Source organism: Bombyx mandarina, chromosome 03 (assembly GCF_030267445.1).
Source record: "Bombyx mandarina strain Sakado chromosome 03, ASM3026744v2".
Lineage (NCBI taxonomy): Eukaryota > Metazoa > Arthropoda > Insecta > Lepidoptera > Bombycidae > Bombyx > Bombyx mandarina.
In genome coordinates, this window is record NC_143210.1 from 61,184 (window position 1) to 86,754 (window position 25,571).

Below are 25,571 nucleotides of genomic sequence, written 5' to 3' on the forward strand. Positions count from 1 at the left end.
ATACAAAAGTCGTTTCATTTCAACATTAAATTTATTAGTAATTACAAATGTTCACAATATCCAATAACTAAACAGCAGTACAGGGGCGCGTCGGGACGCCGCGCGGGCCGACAGTCCGACCAACTGATCTCGGCGAGCTTATAATTACTCATCTATTGTCTCTAAAAGTATTGTTTTGTAATTTGATAAAACCTTAAAACGAATCAAATGTATGAAGATCCCGATTGAGACCAATCATTCAACAAATACAAATATTTTTTACACAATTTACTGATAGCTTCTTCACTTAAGTAAATTCGATGAATTCGTTTAAAAGTAAGTACAAAAATATAGATCTATAGACATAACAAGTGCCTCGTCAGAAGTGGAATGTGGTCCGGGCTCGGGGGGCTCGGGGGGCGCGGGGCGGGGCGCGCGGGGCGGGGGCGCACCGACACAGTGGGGCGGCGCCGCCGGGAGGAAACAGACGAACGACAGAAAGTGGCGAGGCTTTACCGCAGACGGCACTTTATTTTTTCTCTCCCTTAGATTTAAATTTTTTTTGAGGGCTTTTATATAGGTTTCTTTTCTTATTTGCTGTTATTCTATTCTATTATATTAAGTTGAGCTGATGGTCCATCTAACCCCGCCCCGCCCCGCCCCGCCCCGCCACGCGGTTCCGGAACGTCAATAAGAAATCACGCCCGCTTGTACGGAGCAGTATATACATTAAGATGCAACAAATAATGATTATATATTATATTCTATTGCGCCGGAGCGCTCAGACGGTCACAGCCAGGTCCCCCGGTCGCGGTCGGCGCGCTAGGTGCGGTCCGCGGTCAGCAGCGCGTCGAATGTGTCAGAGCCGCACGTCTCGTGGCTCGATCCGAAGTACGTGGAAAACGTAAACGTGGCAGAGTCCTCTCTCACGTTGTCAGTCGAACTGAACTGCGTCTTGTTGGTGCGCAGCGGGCTGGCACTCTCGCTGCACGACTTCCGGTCCGAGGGCGCGGCCTCCGTGTAGGGGTCCGAGAGGTACTCGCGTACAGCGAGCACTGGTCGCCCATGTCCAGCAGCAGCGAGTGCGGGGGCCGGGCGGGGGGCGGCGCGGGGCGGGCGGGGGGCGGCTCGCTAGACGCGCCTATCGGGGTCGATATCATCTGCAAGTGTTTATTTATAATAATTAACTTTTAAAATGATTCACTCACATGACATGCGACGCTATAGTATGGACATGTACCTCGTTTAACGGCTGAAGTAAAACAGACGAAGTCAATCCCATTTGGTCGTAAAGAGGGTTCCTGATGGGCACCATGCCGCTGACCGGGGCGCGGCGGCCGCGGGCGGTGACTTGGGGCCGCACACAGGGGATTGTGCTGGAGTACCTGGACAGATCCGGGAGAAGGTGGGCGGGACGATGGTGGGGAGCGACGCCGGGAGAGACTGCATGTGGCTCAGCGGGTTCGTGGGCAGCTTCACGTCGTCCGGCACTGTGGAGCGTCGTGAGCATGAGTACACGTCGGGACACGCCGCGGTGCGGGCTCGCGGGGACTCACCGTCGGGGAACATGTCCTGCTTGAGGGTCGGCAGGAACTCGCCGATGACCTCCCACGTCATGACCAGAGCTCGTTGTAGCCCTCCTCGTTCCTAAATATCTGTTTGTCAAAAAAAGGTTTATTATTTTACAACTTAACAAACAAGTGTGCCGCGCCAGTGCGGTGGGCGCGGCGGGAAGGAGACATAGTGTGGGACTGACGTGCACAGAGTCCATGACGAGGATGACGTTCTTGAGAGACTCCAGAGCCGCCTCGGCCAGCGCGTCGTGCTGGGTCTGCAGCAGGGAGCGCTGCACGTGCAGCATGCGGGTCCACAGCCGCGAGAACGTGGGGCGGCAGGCCAGCGCCGCCAGGTGCTGCAGCAGCACCTTGCAGGTGAGGGTGTTGGCGCGCGCGGCGGCGTCCGGCCGGCGGCCCAGGCCACCCAGCAGCGGGAACAGCACGGAGTAGAAGCAAGCCTCCCACGCCTCGCCACCCATGCTGCTGAGCCCGGGCGCCAGCAGGGCGCGCTGCAGGTAGCGCATGGCACACCTCGACACCTGCTTCCGCCTGTCGGTGCAGAACAGCGCAATGGCCTGCAGCAGCGGGCTCCAGGCGATGTCCCAGAGGTCGTGGTCGGCCGGGCCCCGCTGCTCCGCCTCGTCGCGCCACCACGCGAAGATCTGCGCCGTGCGGCTGTGCAGCGTGTGCATCAGGTCCAGCACCTGCAACGGACGCGCTCGCGTGAGGGGACCGCGCGGGCCCGCCGCGGCGGGGGCCGCACGGGTCGCGACTGACCTGTATGCTGATGAGGTGGTACTGGTCCACGGCCTCTGTCTCCTCGTCGCTGGAGTCGTCGCGGGTCCGGGACGAGCCGGATCGTGACTTGATGTCGTCGCGGCTCTTCTCTTGACCTGGCAATGTGATGAGGTGATGAATACACAGGACCGCCTGTCGCGTGGGGCGTGCGGGCGGCTAGGGTACCGTGTCGCATGGCGGCGCGCGCGACGATGCGCAGCGCGGCGACGGTGGCGCGGCAGTTGTAGGGGTGACGTGCGCCAGGTCGCGCACCACCAGCGCCAGGGTCTCCACGCAGCGCTGCAGCACGGCCGGGTCCGCCCGCGCCGGCGGGTCCGCCTCGCGCTCCACCTGTTGCGTCCACCTCGTTTAGTGATCTGTACCCGCCCCGACGAAACCAGCAGACGTCGCTTCACTTTGGTTCCCTGATCTTGTTTAAATCGTTTCTCCCGTCATTTTTCATAATTATTATCTAATCAGTCTAAGTGTAATTCAATGCCAAGATCTGTATTGTATAACAATGTGATCTCAAGTTCGGCTGAAGGAGTTTGCAGTGCACTTTCTAACTATTTCCAATCTACTTTCTTGACTGTGATACCTCAGTTAATCTAACACTAGAGTAGCCGATGAACAACTTGCCCCAATTTCTCACTTAAACAACATCTACTTGGACCAAGCTGAGATACATAAGTTAATTCTTAATCTTGATCTATCTTAATTAGCTGGTCCAGACAAGTTGCCTGTCAATTTAGTATTGGTTGGTCTGATGGCATAGTTTGGCATTAGATGGCATCATCTGCTTCCTCTTTACTTGCGACGTGAGGTTGCCGACATTATATATTATTTAAAGATCGTTAAAGGTTTGGTGATTACCCGGAGCTTTATCCAAAGTTGACTTCAATGCACAGAGAATATCTTTGGGCCATCGAAATCCAATTTCTTTGCCACTAGCTTCCACCAATTATAGGTAAAACTCATTGTTTTACATGTTTTTTTTTTTATTGCTTAGATGGTGTGTTACTTGGTTAAGTGGTTACTGGAGCCCATAGATACCACAACGTAAATCGTTCATATAAGTTCTTATAATAACTTATTCTATAAGTTCTAAGGTCTCAAGTATAGTTACAACGGCTGCTCCACCCTTCAAACCGAAACGCATTACTACTTCACGGCAGAAATAGGCAGAGTGGTGGTACCCACCCGCGCGGACTCACAAGGGTTCCTAATACCAGTAATTACGCAAATTATAATTTTGCGCGTTTGATTTTATTACACGATGTTATTCCTTCACCGTGGAAGTCAATCGTGAACATTTGTTGAGTACGTATTTCATTAGAAAAATTGGTACCCGCCTGAGATTCGAACACGGCGCATCGCTCAACACAAATGCATCGGACGTCTTATCCGTTAGGCCACGACGATTTCAAATCGATGGTGACCACCAATGTCGGTGGTGACCTGAACAGACTTGGCAGGTTGTTAGATATTGACCCATTTTATTCCTCTATCAGGGGGAGAGACGTCAGCCTAGTGCCTGATGTTTCCCGGGTGATGAGGGGACATGTGCCGGTGATGTGTAGCACAACCACTGAAGTATGAAACCTATGGAAATGAAACGTCACGAAAATGCGTGCCACTGTGATGTCATCTGGCCGCTAAACATGGCGGTTTTAGTGCTGCCCAAAAGATTTTAATGTTATTAGGTTTTTATCGATAAACGTTCTTGGTTCATTTTATTTTAAATATTGTTGAGTATTTATTATTGTAGAATTGTACTTTAATAGGAAATAAAGGAGTACAAATAAGTTTCCGCCATTTTTTTGTCGGAAAAATAATATGATTATGAAAGAGCGGTAATTTGAATTTAATAGAAGTTTTTTTTTTTTTTTTATTGCTTAGATGGGTGGACGAGCTCACAGCCCACCTGTTGTTAAGTGGTTACTGGAGCCCATAGACATCTACAGCGTAAATGCGCCACCCACCTTGAGATATAAGTTCTAAGGTCTCAGTATAGTTACAACGGTTACTCCACCTTCGACCGAACGCATTACTGCTTCACGGCGGAAATAGGCGGGGTGGTGGTACCTACCCTTGCGGACTCCCAAGAGGTCCTAGCACCAGTGATTACGCAAATTATAATTCTGCGGTTTGATTTTATTACACGATGTATTCCTTCACGTGGAAGTGAATCGGGAACATTGTTGAGTACGTATTTCAATAGAAAAATGGTACCCGCCTGCGGGATTCGAACACCGGTGCATCGCTCAACACGAATGCACGGGATGTCTTATCCTTTAGGCCACGACGACTTCAATATTCACTTCGACACACACCACGACTTCAGTATTGTCCATCACTAGCAACTACTTTTTCCCATCTCTCAGGCGAGTTCGGATTCCACGTCTGAAAACTCCTCGTCTTTGAGGCTATCCACGAATTTTTGGTATCTTCATATGATGTAAACCGCTGCTCGACAGAGCATGTGCCATTGACCGGAACAGATGATAGTCAGATGGGCAATGTCTGGTGAATACGGCGGGTGAGGTAGTATTTCCCAATTAAGTGTTTTTAAATAAATTTTCACCGGTACCGCTACACGCGGACGCATTATCATAGAGCAGAATAATTTTGTCATGTCTGGAGTAGTATTGAGGGCGTTTTTCCTTCGAGCAGATAATATATAGATTCGCGAGCGCTTCAAAACGGCCCGAAAATAAAGACCACAAATAAATTTGTGTCTTATTTCAATTAGTATAGAAGTCAAAAACGCGCAATGCGCGTTCAAAAACTAGAGTAGGAAGGATATTTTTTTGGTAAGTTTTATATTATTAAGTGTTTTCATAAAATAATAAACAATTATATTGTAAATAAAACACAATTTACGAATATTGTAATTGTTTGGCCAATGTTTGCAACAAGGCACCAACTATTGTAACAAACATCACCTATTCTTTGACAGGGAATGCATAGAGTAGTTTTGTTATTTTATAATGTTATTTTTATTTGTAGATTTCCTAGTAGCCCCTTGTCGCTGTGCACAATGGATATATATTGTCGCGAAAGAAAGAGAAGAATATAGAACCTTATAAAAATTCTAGAATTGTTCAATGGTGGTGGCAAATCAATGCAAAAACATTATATGTATGTGTAAATATTTTAAGCGTATATGCTGAAAAGGATTTATTTTCTGGGGAAACGAACACAGCCATAAAAAAGCCTAAATTAAACTGATTATAAAAAAATTCATTGATATAAGATTACATTATATTTGTAAAAAGAAACCGCTCATATAAAAATTACGTCTAAAAGACAGCTTTATAACAAACTGAATCTGTTTAAAGGTAATTAAACCTACATTATTGTTTTAATTACTTCTGTATAAAGAATACGTGGAAAAATGTTTCGTGTTTCCTTTCATATTTTTTTTACTTTATTCAATTTTATTTTTTATCACCTATTTGTTGTAATAGCGGCAATGTAAAATATTATCTACTACTTTTTTGAATCGGTCAAAAATAGTTGCGACCATACAAAACAAACCTAAAACAAATATGTATATTCTGCAACTCTATGTCTTTCAATACTTACTGTGTTCTGAGCATTGAAATGTAATACCAAGAACTACATATAGTTCCACAATACAATAAGCACGTAATTTTAAACAAATATTTTTAACCTTATAACTTAGGCTTTAAGTATCATTTTAGAATAAATATTTTTGTACTGATGACTTTTTATGTTCAAGTGACATTTTAAATTTATTCCATAATATTCTTTTTCTGACGAAAGGACCTAAATACATATATTTTGCAATAGTAATTAAACTTTATGTTTAAGTATTAAGGTTTATAATAAACTGAAGTCGTTAACATTATTAAACTTTTTCTAAGAAATGAAGATGTTTTCGTGTCTGCAAACGTGGCCACTGGAGCGTCTTATTTTTGTTCCTGATCCTTAATCTAGTACTATTATTGATCGAAGTTCAGAGCTCAACTTAATCTCATCAATTGCGTTCGGTAGAGATCTCCAGTGATTGTTTCGCCTGGATTAAGCAACTCGTAATACACCACACTCAGCTGATCGCACCAAATACACAGCATGAGTTTTCTTCCATGAATATTAGGTTTTGCTGTGGATGTTGACGCGTGGCCAGGTAGTCCCCATGATTTTTTTCTTTTTGGATTATCATAATGTATCCACTTTGCAACACTTGGAGGAAAAGGCGTGCTTAAAGCCTCATCCCAATTTGGAATCACTCAAGACATCCTTGATTAAGGCAGCCGCCGATACTGGCATGGACCTCGGAGGTTATTTTGAATAAACTTTAGTGTCATAAGAATCTATGTTTTGTTAAGTTCATTTTGGTATATGAATGGTTACATAATGAATAAACTTGTTTCAATTATTTTACATTAAACATGTGACAGAATTTATGACCTGACTAGGTATGTTATTATTTCTCTAATTTGTTTATATTGGTGAGGATCTTTAATTGGCTTTTTGTTTCTATTATTTGTTATATTATTATATTTTAGTTGGCTGTTGGTTCTCCTTGTAGTAAATAATAAATAATTCCTAATTGTTATAGAGAGCACGTACCAGGATCCAGCCGTGTGCGTGCGGCGACTGCGACAGCTCGTGGTCGGCGGCCTCCTCCTCCGAGCCCGACCGGCTGGACACTGTTGTCACAATTAATCTTGGTTAATTGAATATTCAGTGCCGTTCAGTCGACGCCGAGTCGCAGTAGACACTCACGGTCGAGCGCGGCGCTGTCCGCGGGCCACACGCCGGCGCCGGCCGCGCACAGCAGCGCCAGCACCAGCTGCCACTCCGCGCCGCCGTGCACGTTCTGCGCCGACGTCCGCACCACCTCGTGCAGCCCGCACGATATCTGATGCGGACACAGGCACACGGGCTTTACTACGAGCGCGGGGGCGACAATCTCCAGGTAGGTACGTCTGTACGCGAGGGGACTGACCACGTCGGCGTGCCGGTGGAAGACGTCCTGCGGCAGAGTGAAGAGCAGTGCGAGGTGCTGCAGCACGGCGGCGGCGCACAGCTCGGCACGCATGAGGCGCGCGGCGCAGCGCAGCACGGCACACAGCACGCGCCGCGCCGCCCGCCCGCCGCCCCGCGCCGCCGCCCAGCGCAGCGCCGCCGCCTGCGCGCCCGCCGCCGCCGCCCACACGCGCGCCGCCCGGTCCCTGCAACACGCGCCGCTGTACTGTGTCGAGCGCGGCTCGGTGCGCGGATCGGTGCGCGGATCGGTGCGCGGCTCGGTGCGCGGATCGGTGCGCGGATCGGTGCGCGGATCGGTGCGCGGATCGGTGCGCGGATCGGTGCGCGGATCGGTGCGCGGATCGGTGCGCGGATCGGTGCGCGGATCGGTGCGCGGATCGGTGCGCGGATCGGTGCGAGGATCGGTGCGCGGCTCGGTGCGCGGATCGGTGCGCGGCTCGGTGCGCCGATCGGCGCGCGGATCGGTGCGGGGCGGGGGGTGGGGGGGCTCACCGGTTCTGTATCAAGGTCTGTCCGAGCAGCTCCAGGAAGAACACGGCCATGTCCTCCAGCTCCGGGTTGAGCTGCAGGCTCTCGGCGTCCGGGGGCTCCCCACCGTCACCATCGCGTCCACCAGCGCCTGGAACGCGCGCCGTATATGAATGACACCGACGTCACAGGGAGCGAGGTGCGGGGGCGGGGTCGGTACCTGCAGGCTGTCGAGCGGCAGAACTTGTCTCGGTGACGAGCAGCGCGGGCAAGTTGCAGGCCGCCACGCACTTGGCCGCGGCGTCCATCAGCGCCCTCTCGTGCGGGTGGGAGCTCGCATGCTGCCAATGCAACTCAGTGAATGTTCCGCGCGACACAGCACGCGCATGCGCGGAGAGGCCCTCACCCGTCTCGCCGAGCGCGATGTAGGAGTAGAGCTGGAAGCAGCCCGGACTCCGGGCCCCGCGCGGTCTCCGGCAGCAGCGACACCTTGCCGTCCGGGGACAGGTAGTCCTCGGCTTCCACCATGCTCTGTAACCGTTGTGGTGACACAAATAGCAGCACTTCGTTTATAAATGGTCGAGTAATATATAAACAAAACATATATTTTATAAATAAAGTTTATAAATGACGCGAGGCGGGTCGCGTCTTGTCGACAGGGGGCGCCTCGGTCGCGCCGTCGTGACGCGGAATGAAACTGACAAAGCTTAACAATCATGGACAAATTCAAACAAATAGTAGCAATATTTGTGACCATAGTTATTAATTAGTTTGCTTATTTTTCATAAAGGGGAATGCCCACTCTCCATAGTGTGCTAGGCCCAAGATGACATCAAATATTACTATAAAAATGTACTGATTCAAATTCTTAAATGTATGGATATCTAAAAAATACATTGAAATTGACGCCACTATTATAAAAAATATAATAAAAATAAAACTCGTTTTGAGGTTAATTTTCTACATAAATAAGTGTCGGATTGTGAGATACTTCAAGAACTTTCTTTTCTTAATGTTTAAGATGTTCCTAATGTATTTTTTATCCAATAGGGTATGAAAAACACACTTAATTCTTTAAATATATATATTTTCTTCATCTTCATACACAATTAGTAAATCATCTAAAAATAGCAAAGGAGAGCATATACACGTTTTAAATCTCGGTCGGGGTAAAACCACAATTCACACAATGTTTTAGTCGTAGTATGAAACGTTATTGATAAAAGTAAAATAAATCGAAGAAAAATCAAAACACATCCATTTTGTACGCAAGCACAACACCACAAGCAGCAAGCGAAGTTTCAGTCAGTCAGATTAAATTCAGTGTTGTCAGTATAAAGAAAAATAATTACATGAAATTCATATATCGATAATTTTTTTAAATAACGGATAATTGATTTTATATTATTATTTTTTTACGAGTACACATTATTTTTTATGTTTTTGTTTTAGTTGTACATATTTAAATAACAATACTAGTAAAGTTTTTTTTATTGCTTAGATGGGTGGACGAGCTCACAGCCACCCTGGTGTTGCTAAGTGGTTACTCGAGCCCACATACATCTACAACGTAAATGCCCACCCACCTTGAGATTAATTCTAAGGTCTCAAGTATAGTTACAAGTTAAAGTCCAATGGGTATGTCTTCGATGTTATTTTATGTGCATAAAATTCATTAAAATCGATGATTAATGATAATACTTAAAATGATTTATTTATATGTTTTATTAAATACTCAAAATATTTACTTTATACGTAAAAGGTTTTGAAGCTGGCAATATTTTTCCCGCAAAAATAAAAATCCTTGTTTTTTCAATAGAGTTACTTTTTTAAACTACTTATTGTAAACTGTAGTGGCGCTTATTTGCAAGAAAGTAAATGCATATTTATTAATGAAAAAATTAATGCACTAAGTATTTTTTCTATAATCTATTGTCCGCTTTGGGCCTAAAATGGGCTTTCCCCTTTAAAACAAGGAATCAAATGATAAAACCCAAATTAGGGTATCTAATAATTATAGAAAAGACGGGAATAAAATCCAAATGGAGATTTAAAAAATCACACATCAAAAATGCTGGGAGTGTTCAACTCAGCCAAGCTTTTCACTGGTGGTAGGACCTCTTGGAGTCCGCACGGGTAGGTACCACCACCCTGCCTGTTTCTGCCGTGAAGCGGTAATGCGTTCGGTTCGAAGGATGGGGCAGCCGTTGTAATTATACCGAGACCTCGAGGTGGGTGGTGCATTTACGTTGTAGATGTCTATGGGCTCCAGTAACCACTAACACCAGGAGGCTGTGAGCACGCCCATCCATTTAAGCAATAATAAAAAAAAGCTGCACTTCACGATCGGCCGTGAACACAGACACAAACACCAGCCGGACTGGGTCTAAGGAGAGACATCGGTTCTCTCTGTGTCGTGTACTGTATACATATTCCCTAGAGTGCTCTGAGGAACGGTTTGAGATCATGTTCTGTTCACCCGGGGCCGCGAGAGTCCATCCGTGCCGCATAGAGCCGCGACGTTCCCGGTATCCAGAGAACTTTTTCGCCATGTACCATCCGAATTTGGGATGACCTTCCCTCCTCCGTGTATCCCGAGCGCTATGACTTGTACTTCTTCAAACGAGGTTTGTGGAGACGGCAACTTAGCTCCGTCTCTGACATGCTGACGTCCGTGAGCGACGGTAACCACTCACCATCAGATCCGGATCACATTTGGTTTCAGACAAAATCTGGGCTCTTCGGTTTACGCAGTGGTTCTTGCAGCTGCCCTCTGGCCTCTGGTAGTCTTCAATCAGTCTTCTCCGTCTTCTCTCAGACGGAGTAGTTGAGTGGTGCGGGAGGCTCACCTGCGGCAGCAGGCGGCCCCGGTACAGCGCCCCCACCGCGCGCAGCACGTGCTCCCACGCCGCCCGCAGCGCGCCGCCGTGCCGCGCCACCATGCCGCACGCGCCGCCCAGCGCCAGCTGGCTCCGCGCCGACTGCCCCAGCGACACCCCTGCGACAAGCCAGCTCTCGCTTACCGTTTCCTTCAGTGCGGACGCTCGGCGGGTCGCGGCGCGTTACCTATGGCGATGTAGGAGGAGCTCTGGTGCTGCAGCAGGCCCGTGAACTTGACGAGCGTGAGCACGAGCGAGTCCAGCGTGAGCTCGTCCACGGGCAGCCGCGCCAGCAGCGCGCCGCAGCGCTCCAGCGCGGCCAGGCTGCGCGCGGCGGGCTCGCGCTCGAAGGCGGCGGACAGCGCGGCCACGGCGGGCGGCGCCAGCGCGGCGTGCACGCGCGCGGCGTAGGGGTGCGCGGGGGCAGCGCGCGGTAGCGGGGGCGCGGCGCTGCAGCACGCGCCACAGGTACGCGTCGCGCACCGGCCCCACGCGCTCCGCCGGCATCACCATCTCCTCGTTCCTGGGGCGGCTCCATAATAACGCACCACCACAATAACATCATATAATAAAATCAAACCTGCAAAAGTTATGATTTGATTGTGAACCCGCACTGGGAGGTACTGCCACCCTTTTTTTCTGTACCGGGGGCCGAATCTCCTGCGAGGAGCCGTGTCGGGAGTCACACCCCTATGTGGCACTTGACGATCCGCAGATATTGGGAGCAGACCGCGGGCCACAGAGCCTTCGAGATGAAACGAAGATTCTAGACGGTCGACCTGTCGGGCTGCCCAGGTGGTGCCGCCGGTGTCCCGGGATACCCCATACCCCGCGGGGTCAAAACCAGCCTATCGGGTCGGGACGCGATATACCACAAACCGATCGCTCTTACAATTCGCGCTTCAGGAGTGAATCCTGAGCGGAGCGCTAATGACGGTAGCGCTTCGCGCGGCCTCGACCCCGCGACCTTCACCGGGAGATGATGGTGAGTGGTTACCGTCGCCCATGGACTTCAGCAATGCCAAGGGCAGAGCCAAGCCGCTGCCTACCGAAAGCCGGGGGGGGGGGGGGCAGCCGTTGTACTGCAAAACTGAGTCTTAGAACTCAAGTTTCATGGTGGGCGGTGGCATCGACGTGGTTGATGTGTGCACTCACCAGCAGGCGGGCGGCCGGGCCTCGCTGCGTTCGTGCAGCGCGCCGGTCTCTGAGAGACGATAACAACTCACTTGATGGAGTAGTAGACCTGCTCGAGCATCGCCTGGTCGAAGTCGCCGGAGCCGTTGCACCCGCGAAGGTTTCTGACGAAGTCTTCGACGGTCATGGGCACGTTCAGCTTCTTGGCGTTGTGGTTGTGCTGGTCCATGTTCAGCATGATGACTGCGTAGGCCAGTCTGAAGGCGGCGTCCGTGTTCGCGAACGGACATCCGTTTGTGGACTGCGCAGGGGCATGGCGTCACGCTCTGCGCGGTGGGAGACCCCACGGTGGGGGCCCCACGTATTACAGTACAAAAGCAGGTTGGCACAACGATCACTATAATAATTTCAGAATTTCAGATTCTAAACCAAACAAACAGTTATCGAAAAGGGAATAAGAAATAAAAACTCATAAATTGGGTGATAATAAGTCGGGTGGAGGGGCGGGGCGGGGCGCGGCGGTCGCCGTAGCGAGGCTTGTCGTTGAGCGACGTACATGCTCCACAAGAGTGAGTCGTAGCAATACATCCTGGGACCTGGATTCGTTTTTCGAGCTGAATCAGTATCGTGAATTATAATTAATTAACATTCCGACTGGCGTTAAGTGGACACCAAAAGCTGTCGGCGGTACAGTGTGATTACCGCCCGCCGCTCTGAGACATGAGCTCAACATGTGACCCTAACATTCGCGCAGACTCTGGCGGGCTGGCGACCTGCTGTACCACTGGTAATTATGAAAAATAATTGATTTGAGTTTGATTTTCATTAAACCATGTTATAGATCCCGGAAGCCGTTCGTGAACAGGAGTAAAGTACACATTTCCTTAGACGAAACAGACTTGTGGACGACACGTGGGCCGCGGCGTGTCGTGTCGGGGCGGGGCGGGGCGGGGCGGGGCGTGCGTACTGACGTGCCAGCGCTCAGCGAACTTCTCCATGACGAGGAAGATGAGCGGCGCCTCGCCGGGCAGCCGGAAGGTCTCTAGGTAGAGCCGCAGCGCCTGCTCGATGCGCAGACCGCCGAACTCGAAGCTGTCGGCGAAGGCGCCGAGCACGCTCGTGTCGCCGCAGTGCTCCGCCGACTCGCCGCGGGACGAGCGCTTGCAGATGTACTCGCCTGCGCAGCGCACCACATTACTGACCTCGCGAGCCGCGAGCTAGACGGGCCCCCGACTCTCAATTGTGAAGAATGAACCCTGTTGCATGGCTCTAGGATAGAGCTGCTTTTGACGTGACAAGCAGTCGTTCGACGAGCAGACGCCGGCGCGCGCCGCGGGTTTATTGACAGAAGAGCACACGGCCCACCGTCGCTCGAGGACATCAGCAATGCCACGGGCGCAGCCAAGGCCTGGCTCGGTTGAAAAAGACACGTCATCGTGGATGGGGTCCGTTCCTTCGTGTTCCATTGTTCACAGTACAATATAAAATATACTCTAATCACAACTCACCTATCATTTTCTTGTCCAAGTCAGGATTTTCCCTCAAAAACATGGCCACTTCGTGAGGGTCTAGCGGTGTCGCCAGCACGCCGTGCTCCTGCAGGAACTGTATGCCGCGCTCCGGCTTCTGGTTGAAGAGCTCCGTGCCCTGCCTCACCCACTGCGACACACGGGGCGGTCAGCACAGCTCCCGGCCGCGGACTGGCCAGCCCTTGGCCGGGGTCGCCGGGAACTAAGCATACCTTTTTTAAGTTTCTGATGTTGTCTAACTCGGCGTCCGTGGGCAGCGGGTCCCGGGGCGCGAGCGTGACGTCATCGAGTCCGCCTAGCTCGAGCGACACGTGCGCGCGCGGTCGGGGGGGCGCGTCCGAGCGGGAGGGCGCGTCCTGGCCGGGGACGCGTCCTGGCCGGGGGCGCGTCCTGGCCGGGCTGCGCGTCGGTGAGCCGAATACCGACCTCGACCGTCTCCATGACGGCGAGCAGCGCCTCCGTGGACGGCGCGTGAATGTTGTGAGCGGCGGAGGAGAGCACGTTGGTGGACAAGAGCTTGATCAAGTCTTCGAAGATGTTGGCGCAGTAGATGTCGCAGTCGTAGTTAAGATAGAGCTCGGCGCAGAAGCCAGGGATCCTGAACAGCTGGACGACGCTCTCCACGGCGAGGAGCTGGATCTCCTTCAGCTCGTAGATGGATTTGCTCGTGTCGGCAGACACTATCTCTATGATCTTTTTGAAGAACGCCTCGATTTGATATTTCAGATGGAAGCGGAGAGCTTCGTAAAGCAGGAAGGTGACTTGGAGGTCCAGAGCGAATATCGATATCCGCTCCGTGCTCAGCAACTGGAAATCAAAACAATAGATATTCAAGTCAGAAGTTTGTCCTTGTCAAGTCTTCCGGCTCGTTGGTCTCCGGGAGGCGTGCGCAGACGGCATTGCTTACACTTAAGAGGTTCCTGCAGAGCGGGTCCTTAACGAGTTGCAGCAGGGACGGACACCTGGCGATCTGGTCCACGCCGACCTCCAGCGCCGTGCCCACCAGGGACAGGCCCAGCTGCACCATGGCCGACGTGTTCTGCTCGTCCAGGGGTTGCACAGCGTGATGAGGAACCTGCGCACAGTTAGTTACAGCTCGACGTGGCTACCGGCGGGAAACAATCTCGGAACTTGTAGACGAGCGGCGACTATAAAGTCTGCAGCGAAGCGGAACGAGTCAATTGCGAATTGTGACCTGAGCCTTAAGTGTTGAACAGAGTTGTAATTCATAGTTCGGTATCCAGCGCGGCCCGGACGGCCTGTGCGGGAGCAGGAGGGGCATCGTACCGGAAGAGTTCCCTGATGCAGGGCGCTCCGTAGGGGCGGAGGGTGACGGTGTCGTGCTGTGGAGTGAAGCGGATCCCTCTGTGGTTCACGAACTCCTCCGCGGTCTCTGCGTCGTGGTCCGCCTTGCTGCCGGTCGCGCCGTCCCCCTCCGCCGCTGCTGTTACCAACAACTATATATAATTTATATAGATAATTAATCCAAACCAAAATAAACAATTGCACCATATGTTAACACCAATAAATAGTTTTAAGGAAATAAAATCCAGCTCCTCATATCAAGTTAAGCGCTCAGAGCCCTCCCCCGTCGCCTGAAGCGCGCCGAGGGTCTCATCACTGAGGTCAGAGTGGCTTCGAAGGACCCAACTCGCGGTACGACGGTCGCAGCTATAGTCCTGTTTAAATGAGAATAAAAAATGCCGGAACATATAAGTTTATGGCACAAGCGGCGGCCATGGACTGTGGATCAGTAATAAGTTGCTCACGTGTCCGGTCCAACTCTTGTGGAGCGTCGGTCTGCGAGTCCGGATGCGAGTCGGGGTCCGGCCGCGAGTCCGGTTGCGAGTCCGGGTCGGGTCGCGAGTCCGGCTGCGAGTCGGAGTGTGACTCCCCGGCGACGCACTTCTCTAGTAGCTGCGTGATGGTAGAGTTCTCGGCGGCGAGGTCCATGGAGGAGTGGCGCGCGTGCTTGGTGGAGGCGGGTGCCGACTCGACGGGCTCTATCGTTATTTCCGCTTCATTGATGAGGTTCTTGTCTTGACTAAGAAGCAAGGTTCACTATTTACTACACAAGATGTCTGCATTATAATTTAGAATTAGAATAACATTGAGAAAGATATTTCAAAATATAAATGTTATGGACGTATGTTAGGTTATGGACCTTGTCGGTTGAAATAAATGATATTCCTTGGAATTGTATATCTTTTTTTAAATAAATACATTTAAAATGTGAGTCCACAGCGCACAGCTTGCCGCGCGGGCACAGAATCTTGTTACCGCGGAAGGAATTCAATCGCGCTGTTGGAAATGTATTATTTTAAGTTATTTTATGGATTAAGAATTTTGACTGTTTTAATCGAACTATGTCATTGAAAATGAGTAATGTTACAATTATGAATTTTATTATTGAAATCAAAGACCATTTGAACAAATCACGAAACCTATGACACTAGTTTCACCCTGAATATTTCGGTAAATAATTAAAAAGTTATACAAAGAGCTCAATGGCCGCGAGCTAGTTCACGAGAGGCGGCACTCACAGCCGTTGCAGCGGATCGGTCCTGTCGGGCTCGGCGCGGTCCGCGGGCGCTGCAGCAGGACTGCCCCGCCCCCGCCCGCGCCCTTCCTGTCGGCCACAGGACCTGTACAGTAACGAAGTCCGCGTGTAACGGAAGCATATTTGATTACACGTAACGCATCGCGTGGAGGCCATGGCGGGCTGCGCTGTGGTCGCAATGTATAAATCACTCTATGTAGAAGTTGAAATGAGCATTGTCTGAGTATAAAACATAAATAAACAGTATAACTGGTAACATAACTAGCGATAGTTTTAACTTCGAGTTCGCTGCGTCCATTAACCGCATCTTAGTGTTAAAATGCACCAAGAGATGTCGCTGCTCGAAACCTGAATCGCGCAATCGTTTAATGGACGAGCCGAATGACTAGGGCGGCCCCGGCTCGCTCTCACCAAAAGGGTGTTTGCCGCTTGGATGGCACGCGGCCCCTCGGGGCCGTGGGGTATGGTTATCAAGACATACTCAACACATAATTTTTGTCGAGAGGAAGCAGTTGGCTACCTGCGTACCGGCGCTTCCCCCACGTACTACAAGTAGACTTGCGCAAAACATCACTTCTACAGACAGGTGATATTACTCGAAAACATTACTCAGTGCGTTCAATAGATACTGTGACGAATACATTGTATCTATACACCCGAATCATTACCTAAGTGATGTGTTCATACTTTGTATTGTAATACACTGTTATATTACTTGACAGAGATTGACTTCCTTAATAATATAATAATTTTATTTTTTACTTAATATAATTTATTGCCGGATGAACGGATTTCATATGGCGACTTAGACTGCAAATTGAGCTCGACGATAATGTTAATATACGAGAGCAGTAGCCGCATTGTTTCGGCGCGGTCTCCTCAAAATGCATCCAAAGAGGACTGTACTTTCATTTAGACGCCATTCTTTCTTTCACTTATTATACACGCATTAAAACAAATAATAAAACTATCTTCAAACAAGTGCTTAAGTAATTCAAACACAAAATGAATATATGAAATATTACTAAACAATTACAAGCGATTTTACAAAAGTCGCGAATAAAAAATTAAGTAACTACTTGCGGGGAACTACTGGCTGGCCGCATGAAAAATATAAACACAAATACCTCTATTAAAATCAGACGTACCATAGGTATAAAAATGTACCTAGCGGCCAGGGCATACGGTTCAAATCACTAGGAATAATTCCGTGTCGCTTGCTCATTTATTTTGCGTAGATCGGTCTGTCTCGCTCGCTCGGTTCCGTTCGTGTATCAAGCAACATTACACGACAAAGAAAGAAACATGTTGGGTGATAGCTTCGCTAGAAGTAATAGTGTGATGTTTGTTTCCTTCGCGTAATGTGTGATGTTGCATTACATCGTAGAGTAATATCACTCGCATTACTTACACATGTCTAACTACAAGTGCATGACGGCCGGAAGTGAAACTTATAACTTTACTCAATGCTTTTATCTTATCAACACACGTCATCGATGACATTAGTCAAATTAATTGCAAAGTTAATCACGGCCCAGCAGTCAGTGTGAGGGAGTCGATATCATCTAAGGTGCAAAATGGTACTGACTACTGAGGGCACTGGCGCTCTTCTTTTTGGTAGTTTTCTCTCTCTTCTTCAGAGAGAGACTGCCCACTGTGGAGAAGTCGGTCGCGGCGCCGGGCTCCGGCGGGAAGTGCGCCAGGCGCGAGAACACGAGCTGCGTCATGTCGCGCAGGCACTGCTCCGCGAACCGTCGGAGCAGCTCTGGAACCCACCAAATCTATATCTCATTTGTTCTCTGCTTCCTAGTATTGTAGTGAGCATTTACTAGTAATCGGAGCATACACAATATATTGACAAAAAGCACTATAATACTGTACAATGATCATCAACTTTAACAACAGTTAATCTACCTGGGATGATCTGATTTGGCAATTGGAGATCTAATATGTGAATACCCAGACCACATGTCTCAATGTGTGGGGCAGAAGTAGTAAACGTTTAAATTGTGTTACTAAGTCATCAGTTTTCATACAATATACCTAGTCAGGTCATAAATTCTGTCACATGTTTAATGTAAAATAATTAACAAGTTTATTCATTATGTAACCATTCATATACCAAAATGAACTTAACAAAACATAGATTCTTATGACACTAAAGTTTATTCAAATAACCTCCGAGGTCCATGCCAGTATCGGCGGCTGCCTTAATCAAGGATGTCTTGAGTGATTCCAAATTGGGATGAGGCTTTAAGCACGCCTTTTCCTCCAAGTGTTGCCATATCTTGTAATCTAACGGATTCAATTCTGGACTGGAGGAGGGCCAGTCTTCGTGCCGGATGAAGTCGATTTCACGCGCCGCCAGCCAGTCTTGTGTGCTCTTCGCTCTATGAGCTGGCGCCGAGTCTTGTTGGAATACCCAGTGCCTGTTATTGAACATGGTATGAGAAACAGGTTCCACAAGGTTCGTCAGGACTGTATTTTGATACACAACTGCATTCGTTTTTCACCTTTTTCACAAAAATGTACCTCTGTTAAGCCCCAATAAGAAACTCCCAACCATACCATGAGCGAGGATGGAAAATGACCTCGTTGGACACGCGGAATACGGTTGCTCGCTTCTTCACTACTGTGTGCGTACACCTTATCATTTTGTTTGTTGTAGCTCTCTTCTACGGTAAAAATGTTTTCATCCGAAAAAAGAATTTCCCGATATTTTTTCCCGCGTACCGCTTCAACAAAGCGCGGCGTCTCTTCAGTCTCAGGTCCATTAGACGAGCATTCAAACGATGTCCTGTTTTTCTTCGATATGCCCGAAGCCCTAAGTCTTCATTTAACACCCTTTTCACCGTGGTTCTGCTTAACCCCATCTGAAGGGCCAACAGTTTCTGCGTATGTTTGGGATTTCTTTGAATTCGCGCCTTCACAGCTTTTATCACTGCTGGAGTCCTAACAGACCGAGGGCGACCACTTTTTGACCTGTCATCTACACTAGAGTCTTCATTGTATCGTTTGATGGTAGATAAACGAATCTTTTGGTTATATTCAAATTTTTCAGTATGTTAAAAATTTGAATTGGCGCGTAACCGCAACGATGCAACGCAATAACTGCAACACGGTCTTCTTTAAGCGTCCACTCCATATTTAAAATGAGTAAAATTCTAAAAGTATACATTTTTTATTTTCATGAACAATTCGAAATTCGAATTCAATAAACTTTTTTGTGGCCAGCATTCTAAAAGAAAAGGTTTTACTGTGTGACAATACTTATGACCTGACTAGGTACATTCAATGAGTATCATACACTCATATAGTTTTATTAACCATAGATCTAAACACACCTGTGAGTCGTGTCTCAAAGCAGATCCGGAAACAGCTGAGCATGATCTCACAGACACTCTCATCAGTTAGCATGGCACCTTCCGGACTGAGCATAAGAGTGCGCAGCACCTGTAATACCATAATTTTTTTGTTTATTATTTTTTATTGCTTAGATGTCCATACATCTATCTCTATATCTATCTCTATCTCTATCATTTCTCTACATCTACATCTCTACATCTATCTCTATCATCTATCTCACCCATAACGAGCTCACAGTGTTATGTGGTTACCGGAACCCATAGTCTTCAAAGTAAAGGCCGCCACCCACCTTGAAATTTGATTTTACCCATGACACCGTTTAAACTGTAATCCATTACTGCTTCATGGCAATAATAGGCAGGGTGGCGTTACCTACCCGTGCGAACTCACAAGACGTCCTACCACCAGTAATTACACAAATTATTATTTGGCCGTTTTTATTTTTATTACACCATGTTGCTCCTTCACCGTGGAAGTCAATGTGAACATTTGTTTATTGCTTACATGGGTGGACGAGCTCACGGCCCACCAGGTGTTAAGTGGTTACTGGAGCTCATCCACGTCTACAACGTAAATGCCGCCACCCAACTTGAGATATAAGTTCTAAGGTCTCAGTATAATTACAACAGCTGCCTCACTCTTCAAAACCGAAATGCATTACTACTTCACGGCAGAAATAGGCAGGGTAGTGGTACCTATCCGTGTGGCCTCATAAGAGGTCCTACCACCAGTAATTACGCAAATTATAATATTGCGGGTTTCTTCACCGTGGAAGTCAATCACGAACATTTGTTAAGTACATATTTCATTAGAAAAATTGGTACTTGCCAGCAGGAGTCGAAAACCAGTACATCGCTAGATATGTATGTACAAGTTAAGAATTTCTTAGGTAAGGCATATAGCATTAGAAACCAAATAAGGTTTTTCAACAGATGTCAACTAGCTTCACATCTAGGATAGCTCCTGCAAGGTTAAGGATGACACACTATTCCTAACTTGGAGTTCATCTGGTCTCCAGAATAGGTTTTAAGTGAGCCAATAAAAGATAACAATGTCACCAGACACCTAAGTCTAATGATAATATCTAAAGATGAATGTTATCAATACTAAGAAACTCATTATTAGTACCTGCAATATCTTCATGAGTACCACTCCATCTGAGCTATGGTCAGTGCCAACAAATCTAGCATGTGTGACTGCATCTGCAATGTCCTCAACAGTTGCTGGGACACTTGGATGGGCTGGATCTGAAATATATTTTAAGACTGTCAAACTCTTTGCTAAGACTGACGAGTATGATTACCAGGGTCCATAAGTTCCTAGTGTTAGAGCTAAAGGCATCTAATGCAATGGTTATTGGATGTGATGGATCTGTAAGAATATGATTAGTAATGTCAGTTCATAGCGGTAGTAACAGGCTGTCAATCACAAGCACTCATTAAACCAGTTCAGATTATAATACATGTTTCATAGCCGGAGAGCTGCATAGATGCTTTGTTGTGGTTTAAAACAGACTAAAAAGTAAATTCATTAATCCTGTATATTATCTATAAATAATTAACGGATGGGTCTTTGGCTAAGGCATAATTTATTGGAACAGTCCTTAGATTATTTTGAACTTAAACTTTAAAAGTTTTAAAATTAACATGAAAGCTACTTTAATACCTAAGGATAGCAGTAGGCAGCAGCTTGGCTCTGCTCCTGGCATTGCTGAAGTCCATGGGCGACGGTAACCACTTACCATCAGGTGGGCCGTACGCTCGTCTGCCTACAAAGGCAATAAAAAAATAAAAAATAAAAATTACACAAGCAACAAGTATTCTAATAGTGTTATTGTAGGCTACATGTGTATTACTTCAATTTGCAGTTTTATAATATATCAATTAGAATTAGATTACATACCTATTAGACCATAAGACATAAACTTGTGCACCGCAGAGAGTGCAAGGTTAGTGACGGGGCCAGTTGTTTCTTTACTTCTGATTACTTCCAGAAAAGGGCTGAGATAAGTAGCTGGATCTAATAGCCGCAAGTCATCCACTTGGTACAGTATCGTCTTTAGGTCCTGGAAGGTTCGCATTAACATATCATATTCCTCATTAGGGAATGAATGCGAGCCCCATCTGGTACTCCGTCGCATTGCTGTGACCAGCATCGCCATCTCGCCTTGGACCACGAAAATTCCATTCCCGGGCATCGACATCGTTTTATCAATATGAAACTTAACACATCAACATCAACAACTTATTAATAAAAAAATTATTTGAGTAATTTCCGAAATAATTGGAAACAATGCATTATATCTCGCTTATTTACACATAGTTTATTAAATAATTTATAAGATAAAGAGTTCAATGGAAATTCACAATCTGATTAACAGATTCCGTCACATTTATAATCTTGGTTCATATTGTGTTGACGTTTCAGGATTTTAGTTCAGCTATTGGCCACCGTGCGGAGACCATAGACCTGTGCCGAGACACAGTAGATCAAGACTACAGCCTGATAAAATCGGAGGTGACTGAAGTTAGCCCCTCAAAAAAACTTTTCTTTCCTGTTTTCTACTTATTTTCTATTAATTCGTTTGTTCATCATTTGTTCTTGATTGTTCACTGTTAATAATTGTTTGTTCTGCATTTATTTATTTTAAAAAAAATATTAAAAATATATGTACAAGTTAGCCCCCCGATTGCAATTTTTAATATTTTTTCGTCCTTAATGACTCGTAAATATTCATTTTAGATTGTTCTTATATAAAATACGTTTGTTCTCTTTCGAAATTACTCATTTTTTGTTTAATTAACTATTTGTATTAGTTGAATAAATGTATGCAAAATATGTGTACTGCGCATGCGTCAACTATAATGCCTCAACTTTCTACGCGGTTTTAATCGTGAAAAAAAAAACAATTAAAAATCCTGAAGGATCAATTAATTGGTATACAGTTTAATTAAAAAAATTTAAAAATAAATAAATGACATAATGTGCATTCGCGTAAAGTTAGACCAAATACATTTTTTCCATCCTCTTACCTATCGTATTAAAATGTTATTTTACTAATGTTAGGAATATAATTTCGACTGTGTAAAAAAGTTATTATAATGTATACCTACATTATCTCTTGAAAGATAAATAGTGAACATATTTACTTATTTGTTTATATTACCTATGTGAACACCCTATCTTTATTATACCTTCATAATGATAAGTAGGAGGATGGAAAAAATGTATTTGGTCTAACTTAACGCCAATGCACATTATTTCATTTATTTATTTTTGAATTTTTTTAATTAAACTGTATACCAATTAATTGCTCCTTCAGGATTTATATTTGTTTTTTTTTTCACGATTAAAACCGCGTAGAAAGTTTAGGCATTATAGTTGACGCATGCGCAGTACACATATTTTGCATACATTTATTCAACTAATAAAAATAGTAAATTAAACAAAAAACGAGTAATTTCGAAAGAGAACAAACGTGTTTTATATAAGAACAATCGAAAATGAATATTTACGAGTCATTAAGGATGAAAAAATATTAAAAATTGCATTAGAGGGGCTAACTTGTAGGTATATTTTTAAATATTTTTTTTAAATAAATAAATGCAGAACAAACAATTATTAGCAGTGAACAATCATGAACAAATGATGAACAAACGTATTAATAGAAAATAAGTATAAAATAGGGAAAAAAAATTTTTTTAGGGGCTAACTTCATTCACCTTAAAATCGGCGGTAGATTTGAACTCTTTTCACGCCAAGAAAGGTACACTCAAATATAATAAGTGTATAATCTATGAAGGTACATAATTATTGGCCGTTTTCGGACTTTTTGGCGGGAACGCGAGGAGTTAAGTTGTGTGATTTGTTTTATTTTGTCTATTTAGTGTATCTTCGGTTTTAAATGTGTAATAATGGTGGTTTATTAACTGTTTAATATCTGTGAAAGTGCACAAATGTGGAAGAATTAAAAAAAGCCGCTGGACGTAATTTCTCGGGATCGTCCAAAAAGTCAACTGAAAAAATCTTAGTAAATGACCACCATTTTACTGAGATTATATTTCATCCCATTTCATTTCATTTAATTTCATCCCAGTTGATTAATGTCTCAAATTAGTCGTCTTCATTTCATTTCACTCCATAATATCATTTTTCATAAAAATATAAATATAAATTAAAATAAGACATGACTTAAAGGTCTCAGTTACCAGGTCATAAAATCCCTTAAACAAAAATGGCCGTTTTCCAATTACAGCACAAGAGCGCATTATGCGGCATAATGCTCAACTAAGCTTCAGCATAATTCGGCATTGTGCGTCACTGAGTCGCACTATGCTCTGTAATTAATCATTACTTAATGGCTAATTTAATACATACTTACACTGATATTAATAATGGCCAACATGAACATGTTTTTTATTATTCATAAACTGTAAATAATTAAAACGGCGAAAAAATCTTATTACTTGACACTGGCTAATGTACAAACCGTGCAACGAACAATAAAAAAAAACTTGAAATTGCTTTTCAGTTAGAAACGAAGTTACTCTTTCTTTCTAAATTTTTCTAATAAATAATAAAAGCATGCATCCATAGTATCGATGTATCTCTGCCAACGCAGTGGTCAGTATTTTCAATTTAACTTTTTTAAACTTCAAAAAAGAGTATAATCTGTAGGCGCAAGGTCTGGTGAGTACGGTAGATCAACAAAACATTCAATCCTAGCTCTTGTAGCTTAGAGGTTGTTTGTTGCGCCATATGAGCTAGAGCGCTGTCGTGTAGGAGTAGCTGGGATGAGCGATTAACCTGAAAGCTGACTGGAGATTTGCGAGTTTCTCCATTATTGTGTACTCTTCGCAGTAATCCTGGTGCCTAATGGTAAGAAGCCATGATGAATACCAGCACTAGACCACCAACACCAAACAATGACCGTGACTTATTTAGGGGTATGTTTTCGTTTGGAGCATTGCCTAAGTGCTGAATCAAGATCTAACCAACATGATGATCACTTGCGATTTTCAAAAATAATCCAGTTTTTACTGCAAGTGACAATGCGGTTCAAAATCCTTTCGTTTCTGGGTTTACTATGCAACGCAATGTATTACCTTATCGTATTTGTCGCGGTGGCGATCGTTCAGTCTGTGCGACATACCTTTTCAAGTTTGTTACCTTGCCAATTTGACGCAAATTAAATAATATTATTTTGATACTATCGTTGAAAACGCAGCGGTAGATGGAGTGTCTTCACTATGGAGAGTTTTCACTATGGCCTTTAATTAGTCGATCTTGACTATATGTAGTTTTCGAGCAAACGAAGTTACTTCCTACGCCTACGTATGTTGTGACTACATAATATCGAGGCATTCATTCGCGAACTAACTGCCCATAAGTTGATAGGTCTCCTCCGGAGTCACTCGGGTGGCTGTTATCAAATCCCATCGCTCCTGAATGAGCCTGCACTAACATGCGCGCGAACATTCGTACAATGTACAAATGTTCGAGCGCATGTGAGTGGCCGTCAGACATTCATTCGCAAACTTAGCGGCTGTGCAAATGGGTTTGGCACTCAATTTGCGAACCCGTTTGCGCTTCCTCCTACACTTGTTTACGAATGTCTAACAAATTTCTCCTCCTTTTTAATTCGTCAATAGAACATTGAAGAGAAAAAGAGTTTTGAATTCTTTCCCAGACATCATTAACAGCCATGCTGTTTTTATGGGATTTCTTTTGATGAAGATACGCTACACAGTAGACGTCACGATCTATGAAAATAGCGAAACGTCCGTTGCCTTCGCAATCGTGGGTGCAACTGGTCACACGAATGTGTGGGAGACTACGCGAATGATCGCGGCTCGCGTGCTTTTACGTCTGTTAAAAATCCGACACAGCTTGGAAAACCGCGAATGCAGCGAAAACTTTGCATAATCATTTGCAAATGTCGTCCTACACTTGTGGGTTTGCGTATTCGTGCGAATGTGAGTGACCGGTATAACCCACCTGTTTTTGGGGAAACTAGAAAAGCAACCGGGTAACAAATAATCCATCCTTCCTAAAAAAATGTATCCAGGCGTTATTATATGATAGCTTGGAAAATATTGAAATATTTAAAAGTGTCAAATGATTCAGTTTAAATATTTCGTTAATGAATTTTTACAATACGATGAGAAACAGGTGGTATTACTTGTATGGTTCCAAATAAAAAAGAATTTAACATAATTTTAATAGCTGGCTGCTGGCAAAATACCCAACACACTAGAAGATTGCAAAACAGAAAAAAAGAACGTGACACATGACATTAGCTTTT

At 45.8% G+C, this 25,571-nt stretch overlaps 1 protein-coding gene and 1 non-coding gene across 2 annotated transcripts; one reads left to right on the forward strand and one right to left on the reverse strand.

Annotated features, from left to right (window-relative positions):
• Positions 1 to 12: 12 nt before the first annotated feature.
• On the reverse strand, positions 13 to 21,721 carry garz (Sec7 domain-containing protein garz). The gene is given in 37 exon segments (XM_089738587.1): positions 13 to 1,050; positions 1,053 to 1,139; positions 1,220 to 1,312; positions 1,315 to 1,469; positions 1,536 to 1,598; positions 1,601 to 1,634; positions 1,736 to 2,239; positions 2,313 to 2,428; positions 2,499 to 2,558; positions 2,561 to 2,663; positions 6,912 to 6,991; positions 7,068 to 7,203; positions 7,291 to 7,516; positions 7,824 to 7,914; positions 7,917 to 7,950; positions 8,020 to 8,041; positions 8,043 to 8,132; positions 8,190 to 8,240; positions 8,242 to 8,330; positions 10,649 to 10,797; positions 10,866 to 11,107; positions 11,109 to 11,201; positions 11,905 to 12,113; positions 12,784 to 12,989; positions 13,321 to 13,471; positions 13,554 to 13,660; positions 13,692 to 14,148; positions 14,249 to 14,391; positions 14,394 to 14,416; positions 14,629 to 14,785; positions 15,111 to 15,385; positions 15,885 to 15,986; positions 16,093 to 16,249; positions 17,490 to 17,666; positions 19,246 to 19,354; positions 20,396 to 20,514; positions 21,170 to 21,721. Coding segments are annotated over 37 exon segments (5,460 nt in total). The 5' UTR covers positions 21,471 to 21,721; the 3' UTR covers positions 13 to 801.
• LOC149503213 (U11 spliceosomal RNA) lies at positions 16,313 to 16,439 on the forward strand. The gene has a single exon (XR_016325746.1). It is a non-coding gene; the product is annotated as a U11 spliceosomal RNA (small nuclear RNA).
• Positions 21,722 to 25,571: the final 3,850 nt, after the last annotated feature.